General features: G+C 44.9%; 1 protein-coding gene across 4 annotated transcripts in view; it reads right to left on the bottom strand.

The window, feature by feature from the left end:
• Positions 1–6,868: 6,868 nt before the first annotated feature.
• MYO16 (myosin XVI) overlaps positions 6,869–10,294 on the bottom strand; it is a 530,197-nt gene continuing 526,771 nt past the window's right edge. For all 4 annotated transcript variants that reach the window (XM_030856764.2, XM_060288080.1, XM_060288082.1 and 1 more), the window contains one exon: positions 6,869–8,209. In XM_030856764.2, coding sequence (XP_030712624.1) covers positions 7,982–8,209 — 228 coding nt within the window. In that variant the 3' untranslated portion in view covers positions 6,869–7,981. The remainder of the gene's footprint in view (positions 8,210–10,294) is intronic.

Below are 10,294 nucleotides of genomic sequence, written 5' to 3'. Positions count from 1 at the left end.
GACGCCACTGTGAGCGTGAGACACTTGATAACACACGCCGACTTTACGAGGGAGAAGAAGGAAAACAGGCTGGCTGTCTCCTGGGCCCTCAGCAAGACTAAAGATATGAAAAGAAATGTGAGAGAGAATCCAAGGAAGACTGATGCTCCTTTGGGCAGAGGGGAAGTTCCCCTCCCCACCTTTAAGGGGGTCTGGGGTGCGTGCTAACTCTCAGTGCTGGACTTCATGAAAGGGGCTTCACTGAGACCCCCAGGGACATGGGTGAACAGGAAGACACAAAGAGCTGGTACTTGGCCCAGGCCTAATGGGACTGCAGCCCCAGGTGTGACACCATGGAGCCACTGACAAGAGCCACGTCCAGGTAAGCCATGAGTCCTCCATGGACCACTCTCTGGGCTCCGATCCCATCCACTGGCTGACCTCCAAAGACCCGGAGAAGGTTGCCGCCAAGAGATGGAAGGACGTTTGGTCTCTGGATGACTGCTTGAGGTCAATGTGCAGAAGACTGGGGTTTCAGGGAGAAAATGAAAATGGAAATACAGGTTTATTGTGTGAAGCCAGTAGATTCTGTGGTTGTTTTTTAAATCAGTTAGCCTACTTGATTAATAAACATACGTAGGTGGAGACTCAAGACAACTGCTCACTAAGGAAGACCAAATACCAACTGTTGGGAGTGAAATTGGGAGATGTAGCAACTTGCACCTGTTGGTTTTTTCTTTTTTCTTTTTTTCTTTTTGAATTTTATTTTATTTATTTTTTATACATCAAGTTCTTATTAGTCATCCATCTTATACATATTAGTGTATACATGTCAATCCCAATCTCCCAATTCATCCACCACCACCCACCCCCCAACACTTTCCCCACTTGGTGTCCATGTTTGTTCTCTACATCTGTGTCTCTATTTCTGCCCTGCAAACCAGTTCATCTGTACCATTTTTCTAGGTTCCATATATATGCGTTAATATACGATATTTGTTTTTCTCTTTCTGACTTACTTCACTCTGTAGGACAGTCTCTAGATCCATCCACATCTCTGCAAATGACCCAGTTTCGTTCCTTTTTATGGCTGAGTAATATTGCATTGTATACATGTACCACATCTTCTTTATCCATTCATCTGTCAACAGGCATTTAGGTTGCTTCCGTGACCTGGCTATCGTAAATAGTGCTGTAATGAACATTGGGGTGCATGTGTCTTTTTGAATTATGGTTTTCTCTGGGTATATGCCCAGTAGTGCGATTGCTGGGTCATATGGTAATTCTATTTTTAGTTTTCTAAGGAACTGTTCTCCATAGTGGCTGTATCACTTTACATTCCCACCAACAGTGCAAGAGGGTTCCCTTTTCTCCACACCCTCTCCAGCATTTGTTGTTTGTAGATTTTCTGATGATGCCCATTCTAACTGGTGTGAGGTGATACCTCACTGTAGTTTTGATTTACATTTCTCTAATAATTAGTGATGAGACTTATTGAAGACTTATTGAAGAGACTGTCTTTTCTCCATTGTATATCCTTGCCTCCTTTGTCATAGATTAGTTGACCATAGGTGCGTGGCTTTATCTCTGGGCTTTCTATCCTGTTCTGTTGATCTATGTTTCTGTTTTTGTGCCAGTACCATATTGTCTTGATTACTGTAGCTTTGCCGTATAGTCTGAAGTCAGGGAGTCTAATTCCTCCAGCTCCATTTTTTTCCCTCAAGACTGCTTTGGCTATTCGGGGTCTTTTGTGTCTCCATACAAATTTTAAGATTTTTTGTTCTAGTTCTGTAAAAAATGCCACTGGTAATTTGATAGGGATTGCACTGAATCTGTAGATTGCTTTGGGTAGTAGAGTCATTTTCACAATATTGATTCTTCCAAGCCAAGAACATGGTGTATCTCTCCATCTCTTTGTGTCATCTTTGATTTCTTTCATCAGTGGCTTATTGTTTTCTGAGTACAGGTCTTTTACTTCCCTAGGTAGGTTTATTTCTAGGTATTTTATTCTTTTTGTTGCAATGGTGAATGGGATTGTTTCCTTAATTTCTCTTTCTGAACTTTTGTTGTTAGTGTATAGGAATGCAAGAGATTTCTGTGCATTAATTTTGTATCCTGCAACTTTACCAAACTTGGACCTTTAATGAGATTTTTCTTAGAGTCATTGTGAGCCACCTTTTGGCTTTTGGATGCTCTGGGCACTAAGCATTCCATCTTTGTAGGGTTTGCCTTTCACCAGGGGCTGGAAGGTGGACGTTCCTGGTGCCCAGTTACGCAACTGTCACCTTGAATTCCCTATTTCCCTGCCCTTGACAGCCTTCAGGAGTTGAGGTCATGACTATGTGGATTTCCTGTGGCTTCTCATCTCTTCTGCTAGGCAACTTTTCTTGCTTTTTAAAATATGGAATGTTATCCCCTTATAACAGCTTCAGAGCCCAAGGGAATGACAACAGTTCTCTAAATGCAGAATTTTCTGAAGAACGCTTTCCCCTAAAACACACATGTATGTACAGCCTATTTATATAAAAAAGTATCCAAAATGCTTAATATTTTGCAGTATTAAGATTGATTATTTTATTCAACAATAATGTGAGTGTACCACAACAGGGAATTTGCTGGGTGAATCCGTTCTGATTATCGTATAAGACCTGGTTTGATGCGATTCAGCTTAATAGAGCCCTCAAGATAGGTTCAGTAAGAAAACCACTCTTCACAATGTGACAGAATTTATACACTTTCAACCCATTGTTTTAGATCAGGGACCTCCAGCCTCTTTGTTTGCAGAAACCTTAAAAGATCAAAACCTCCAATTGAATTTGGTTTTATTCCATTTTTCTTTAGAGATTTGAACTTCCCCCTTTGGAATTTATCAATAGTTTCATTCTCTTTCATTTTCTTTAGACTTTAGAAACTAAGGGGTGACATCAGGAAAATGTCATCTGGGCCAGCTCTGGAGCCTTCTTTTGAAGCAACGCACGCTCCCTGGGGCTGTAGGAAAAGGCAAGCTAGCAGATATGCCAGGATGTCTGTCGATGACTAATTCAAAGGAAAGAGAAGACACATCTGATGCATTCCTATTATAAAACAAAAATTGAAATAAACGCATAGATTTATTCACCTTTGATATTTTCTTATGAGAAAGCATCAAGATTTTCTTCTGCCATTGTAATGATCTGGTAAACGACATAAAATTCAGGTTATATTGTGTTGTCAGATCATACAAAAATGATATTTTAGGTATAGATTTTTTTTAAAAATCTGAAAAGTGATCTGAGAAATTAGAACAGTGATAGAGATGTATTATAGGCAATCCAATAAGACTTACCCTTTGAAAAAGTCATCTTTAAAGTTTTACAAAGCATCCTGGATTTTAGAGAAACTTACTGAAACCACAATAATGGAACATCCCGGGGGTCCAGGGTACTTAGGTAAAGAGAAAAACTACAAAGGTAATTCTTCCAGGCTGTAACTCAGCATGCTACAACCCTTTGCTAGGTGGGTAACTTTGTAACTCATATGAGTAGAACATTGTAGAATTTGTTTGATAAAGTCATTGCTTAGGAATAAGATGTAAAGGAAGTACAACGGGGATAAAGAATATATTTTTCAGTTTTTTGAAAGCAGTGCTACTGTTTTGGGAAACCATGAACGTTGTGGAGTATGTACCATTGCACAATAAATAGAAATATTATGGCTTTCATCTCCATTACCTGGATTTTTATGTGAAGCTATAAGCAATTTGAAAAACGTAATGAAATTACATTGAACTTTTACTTGGAACACCGTGTTTGTTTGTTTTCCAGCTTTGAATGTTTTTTGTTGAGAATTTCCCAATGAGAATCAAAATCAAAATAAAACTTTTTAACTTCTAACTAAAGACATACATTTAAAAGTTGGGACAAAATTAGCAGTGCAGGGCTTCCCTGGTGGCGCAGTGGTTGAGAGTCCGCCTGCTGATGCAGGGGATACGGGTTCGTGCCCCGGTCCGGGAAGATCCCACATGCCGCGGAGCAGCTGGGCCTGTGAGCCATGGCCGCTGGGCCTGCGCGTCCGGAACCTGTGCTCCGCAACGGGAGAGGCCACAACAGTGAGAGGCCCGCATAGTGCAAAAAAAATTAGCAGTGCAGAGTAATAGCCAGGGGGTAAAATGTGTCCCATTGTAGAATGCTATTACGTAATAACTTCCATGTCCTTTACTGTGATAGGAGTTGAGTTTGATGTCTGGCTGAAAATGGACAGGAATAGAATTTTCCCAGATATGTATCCAACCTTCTAGACTATGGAATTCAGAATATACTTTTTGTCCAAGTTGTGTAATGTTTCTGTGTTAGGTTCATTTACAAATCTAAGATTTTAATTGGCTGTTGCTTTCATTGGGTAGCATAATTCTACTAAATTATATGCCACTATTTAAGAATACTAATGATATATTTTTCCACCGTGGAAAATGAATTTTAAATCATTTTAACCCACTATGAACATTTTTTTAAAAAATAAATTTATTTATTTATTTTTGGCTGCGTTGGGTCTTCGTTTCTGTGCGAGGGCTTTCTCTAGTTGCGGCGAGCGGGGGCCACTCTTTGTCGCGGTGCGCGGGCCTCTCACTGTCGCGGCCTCTCTTGTTGCGGAGCACAGGCTCCAGACGCGCAGGCTCAGCAGCTGTGGCGCACGGGCTTAGTTGCTCCGCGGCATGTGGGATCTTCCCAGACCAGGGTTCGAACCCGTGTCCACTGCACTGGCAGGCAGATTCTCAACCACTGCGCCACCAGGGAAGCCCCACTATGAACATTTTGATAGTAGTTTTTACAGCCCTCTCATAAAGCATTTTTTTAAAGCAATAAGACTGGGCAGTGTCTTAACATAGGGTAATAATTCACACCACTTATATCGCTAAACATAAGGTCTCAGGCCTGATAATATATCATAATTCATACCTTATGGTCTGATAGCAATTAAAATACCACCTTTAAATATATTGCAAACATACACAATTGTTGAAATCTTGCTTATGTGGAATAACATTCCGTGCTTTATTACCCAGAATAGCACCCCTGTTCATTATCCTGACAATGTTGTAATTGTTAGAGAACCACTCTGAGAGTACCTTTAATATCCCCACAGACTTGGACTTTATCTCATATTATTTTGACTATTAATGTTGTGAATACTCTCCTGGCTATGAAATGCTTTGAGTCTGAGTTGATTTTTCCATCATATAAGTGGAACAGGTACAATCAGCTGGTTGTAAGCTACTGATGAACACACACCGCAATCTCTCCACTGTGGGGAGCAGAAAGCAATGCGCAAAAGGCTGTACTTACTGAGTCAGGAGACTGTGTGTCAGAAAATCTTCAAGGGGTTTGGCCTTTAGCTCTGGAAGATGAACAGCCTTAGATGAGATGAAGGGATTACTAGACAGACTAAATATTTACTCTTGCCTGATGCTTGAGCAGGTGATGGTCAGGGTCAGGTTATAACTACACAGGCCCCACACTGTGACCAGATTAACAGAACAGAGGGTGTGTCATGTGGACCCTATGTGCCTGGGTGGCTTGCTTCACGTACACCTTCCCTGCAATAGGCGCCCATCAGAGTTTCCCACAGCGGTGTACCCCCCAAAATATCATTTAATGAAGTTTTTCAAGCTAGACTTCCATACAATAAGTATAAAATTTCTGTCTATCAAGTTAAAATGGCATGAGCTTTGGAGCCATAAAGATGAGGGTTTATATTCTGACAGCCTCCTTAAAGCACTGAGCTTCAACATCAGGGTCGGTACCCAGGAGATGAGAATTATCAGGAAGGCATATGTCATTGTCAGGGTTGGAATACTACGTGCAAAGCAACTAAAAGAGTCACAGCAAGTGCTCAATGCACATCCGGAACAAGTTCTCACAAGTCGAATGCCTGGACGGTTCACTTTTCATTCTGGTCTAAATAAAAACACCATGTGTGTTAGCAGGAGAAATCCAGTTCCCACTTCTAACGCAGCCAAGGTCAGTGTGAAGGCTTGGCCACGGAAGCAGGTGTCTCAAGGGAATTGGTGTTGCGGTTACTTAGGGACTGGGGTTAGGAGGTTGGATGTCGGCGAGAGTGCGAAGAAGGAGCAGGGAGTGAGGCCGGGTGGCTGTCCACGCGGCCCCCCCAAACTTGTTGGGTGACATCAGTCCTGTCGCCACTTAACCATGTCTCAACTACGTCTTTTAATTTTCTGCATTCTGACGCTTCCACACCTGTCCCTGGCTGAGGCTGAAGGAACTACCCCGCCCAGGGCTGGCCAAGTCCCAGAGATAGAAGACAACCCCGACCCTTCCAGAGCCCACAGCCCATCCACTGCCTTCGTCCACCTCTCCCACTCCAGGCCACCATCCCCCTGCCAGGGGCCAGCAACCAGAGGACCAGGGGCAGCCTCTGTGCCCAAGAGGGGCTGAAACCATCCAAGCCCGTCAGTCCACACATGCACACCTGCCTCGCCCGTTCCTGCCCAAGAAACCCCAGGAAAAGCTCCAGCCCACCAGCTCCCCTGCTTCCTCTGCCTCTGGCCGCACCCAGGTGCTTCTCCGTGTGGCCCTCCCTGGCTCGGTGTGGGATCTGTGAGCGTCACACGCCGTCTTCTCAATGGAAGTCCTCTCCTGATTTACTGGCCTATTAGTTTTCCTAAATAATTGAATAATTGACATATTTTTCCTACAACTGACGTAGGCCCACCTGGTAGTTATGTAGGAATAACCATAAAAATCTTTCTTTCAAAACAAACCGTAGATCCTAAAGTTTGCAAGATGCTGTGAGAAGAACACACGAACAGAGGTCTCCTCGCCCCTACTGATCTGATCCAGGAACGGAAGTGTTTGTGGAAAACAACAGTGGCACATAAATAACACCACAGAAGAACAGAGTTGTACCCTTTTATTGGCACAGTAACTTTGCCAAGGCTGGTATGAAAACAAAGTTCCAAGGAGCAAGACACCGTGGTCTGAGGCCAACAGAAGCACATGGATAAGCAAGGCGGGTGCATCACAGGAGGGTTGAGGACATAAAGTGGGTGAGACATGCAGTGGAGCTCAGAGAGGACAAGCGTCTTGTGGGGCAGCACCACGGCTCGGACCAGCAAATCTCAGCATGCTTACTGGTACTGCGTAGACCTTTGAATGGATACGCCCCCTGCATACCCCCAGCTATGACTCTGAAGCCATATGCATTTAAGGGGGTGCTGCATCGTTTCCTGTAACCTCTACTGAAGTCAGGGGATGAGATTTCAATAAAGAGCTCACAGTCCGTGCGCCTGGAAACACAGGGCACAGGAAGGAACCGTCTCCTGATCAGTGAATGAAACACAAGACATCGGACTCCAGCCGTACGTTTGCAGAGGTTGGAACGGTGAAGCTAAAACAGCAACACAGCCTCGGGATTTTTCGGTACTCTACATTTAAAAAAACCAGGTATGTAGGAAAAGAAAAGTTCTAGAAATGATTTTTTAAAGTCTGTATTTTGAAGAAAGGGAGCACCACCCATTGCATAAAATTATAAAATACAATAACAAACATGTAAATCATTAACAGGCTTGTAATTCCAATAAAACGCAAACACCTACAAAGAAATAAAACCTAGGTCCTGGAGAGTGTATGAGAGTAAAATGACTGGAGGGCAAGATGCAAGTGGTCGGACCCTATAAAAACAACTCTGCGGTGTAGGGGTCCCCCTCCGCCATCATCCTCTCCCTGCTCAGCCACACTTTGTCCGGCCTTTCTCTCGCTACCTCGGGGTAGCACGGCCCTAGGACCACAGAGCCTGAAGATCAGAGTGCATCCCCGCAGAACGGATGAGAAAACACAGACACGCACACAGAGACACGCACACTCACACACTCAGGGAATCTCGTGTATTTAACTGGGCTGTCCTGTGCTTTTCGTGTAGATGCGGACAGAGCCCCTAGCATGTACCAGGGGCAGCCTTTGTCTGTGAACCTGGCATCTCCAGGCAGTGAGTCTGCAGTCGGGGCCCATCACAGGGTAGTGTCCCAGAACTTGGGGGGCGGCCTGCCGCAGGAGCCCCCCTCGGGCTTCTTCAGGAGCGTGGGCTTCTTGCACGGAGGTGGCGGAGGTGCCCTGGGTTCCGCGTGGCGCAGGATCTGTGGCCAGTCTCCTCTCTCCTCGCAGAGTTTCCGCCTCCAGTCCAGGAGCTCCCGAAGGGCCACGCTCTCATTCTCGGACAGCCTCAGCTGATGGATTACCTGGGGGACGGAAGCAGGGGGTAAAAAGAGTAGCACCAAATACTGTGAATGAATGAGAAGTATAAGAGCAACACCTGGACGCCAAGGCTCTGATGGGGTGGGAAGAGAGCTTGGACATCCACTCTAGAACCTCCTGGCTCTGCTGCCCTGGGAAACGGCATCCAATGCAGGTCGGCTGTGAACTGCCGAATTAGGACGATGAATGGAACTTGGAAATCAGTTAGGGTAAGTACCCTGGGGAACAGGCGATGTACCTCCAGTGGTACAGGAAAGACTCACATGTCTGTTTGCCCTTTGCCCTCTCTGTTATATACATTCTTACGACATCTTGGACTTTTTCTTCATTGAATATAGGACGATTGTAATTCTGTCTATAATAGATGTTTCTGGATTTCTTCAGCTGCATCCCACTCCAGGATCCACCCCTCTGTCTACGCACAGTTACTAGTCAACACCTTTGAAGGTCATGTGACCCCAACTCTGACCATCATGCGTTAGCCCCAGGAGTCCACAGACATGGGAACTTCAGGGGTCTTTGCAGGAGGGCATCACCGCGTGCAAGTGTATTGGCTGCTCGGTCTGGCTTCCTTGGAGTCCCTGAGGGGAGGCAGAGCTTGCCCCCAGGGACAGCTAGGGCGTGTGGCAGGCTGCAGGCTGGGGGCTCTGCGCTCTGCCAGCAGACAGTCATCTGGAGCAGCTGCATGTGGCAGAAACCAAATTGGCCGTCAGTTCCGTAGTAAGTACGCTGGTTTCACAAAATGAGATTCTGGACATCAGAACGGGACCACTGGGGGGAATTCAGAGGGAACGAGATGGCCTCAGGGCACCTACTACTTTGTTCCCACATAACTTCCATCCTTTCCATCAAGATAAATGGGAATAAAACAAAGCAGGGCATGGTGGTTGGCTTATGTGAGGAGAGTCACTTGAAAACAGCAAGGCCATCCGTGTTCCATACAATTCGAAAGCCAACACCTTCACCTGGACGCCCAAGCCTCTTGTTTACCTGAGGAAGAAGATTTTAAAGCCTAGAATCACAGAAATGGGCTGACTGTCAAGAAACGATGTTAAAACACAGAAGCCGGGGGGTCAAACCCATACCTGAAGTGCATAACTGGATTCCTGGGCTGGTTATTAGCAAAAGAAATTTCTCCCAATTGAAGCCTAGACAAACTGTGCAAAACAGGCCTGTGACCGTCCAATCCCCAAAGCAACCTCCAGGCACTGAGAGAAAGTGAGTGGCCAAAGCAGTATAGCCCCCCTTACAAGGGGGTTGCTCCCTAGTCTCCAGGACTGCACCGGAATGACCTGGAAGTCAGAATCCTCCTGCTGGGAGACTCTTGTGGAAGCCAGATTGCCTCTACTGTCAGGGAAGTGAGCCAGGAGAGCCGGGTGGAGGGTGTGCATAAAATTAGTTATTTAGTAGACACTTCAGAATGCTGAAGATGCGTCAGTACTTTTCTAAGCGCCTTACAAATATTAACTCACGCAATGCTCCCAAGAGCTCTACAAAGCGGAGCTAGCATCTGGCAGGTGAGGAAACTGAGGCACAGAGAGGTTAAATCATTTGCCCAAAGTCACACGGAAAATGGTGGAACCAGGCGGGCTGGTTCCAGAGTCCGTCTTCCTATTACCCCACAGTGCCTGTCATTTGCCCAACAGCCGGTGTCCAGGACCTGATATATGCCAAAGACCAGCGTCCCTATATCATCTTCCTCTTTACTTCTTTTTCTCATTGGGATTTGCGTGAAATCTGTGTGTTTCTTTCACTAACATCTCTTAGTTCCTCTGTTTTCTCCACCAGTGGATGCTGTGTTGAATCGCCTCAGGTAGAAAACATCATCAGTAGTGTTGATTTACACACAATGCTTAGCGTGCAATTAGAAATTACTATACATGGGAAGAGACGAGGAAATCTACCCCAAATCAAAAGATAAAACAGATTCACAGATGATCCAGGTTTAGAGTTAGCAGATAAAGACTTTAAAATACCTGTGATTAAATGTTTAAAAGAACAGAGAAAAAGATGGACAAATAAAGAAATAGAAGAGTAGACATAAACAGAAAAGGAGTAGCAGAAGTACT

This window comes from Globicephala melas, chromosome 18, assembly GCF_963455315.2.
Source record: "Globicephala melas chromosome 18, mGloMel1.2, whole genome shotgun sequence".
NCBI lineage: Eukaryota > Metazoa > Chordata > Mammalia > Artiodactyla > Delphinidae > Globicephala > Globicephala melas.
Note: the sequence above shows the minus strand (reverse complement) of the source record. Positions and strands in the feature narration are given on the sequence as shown.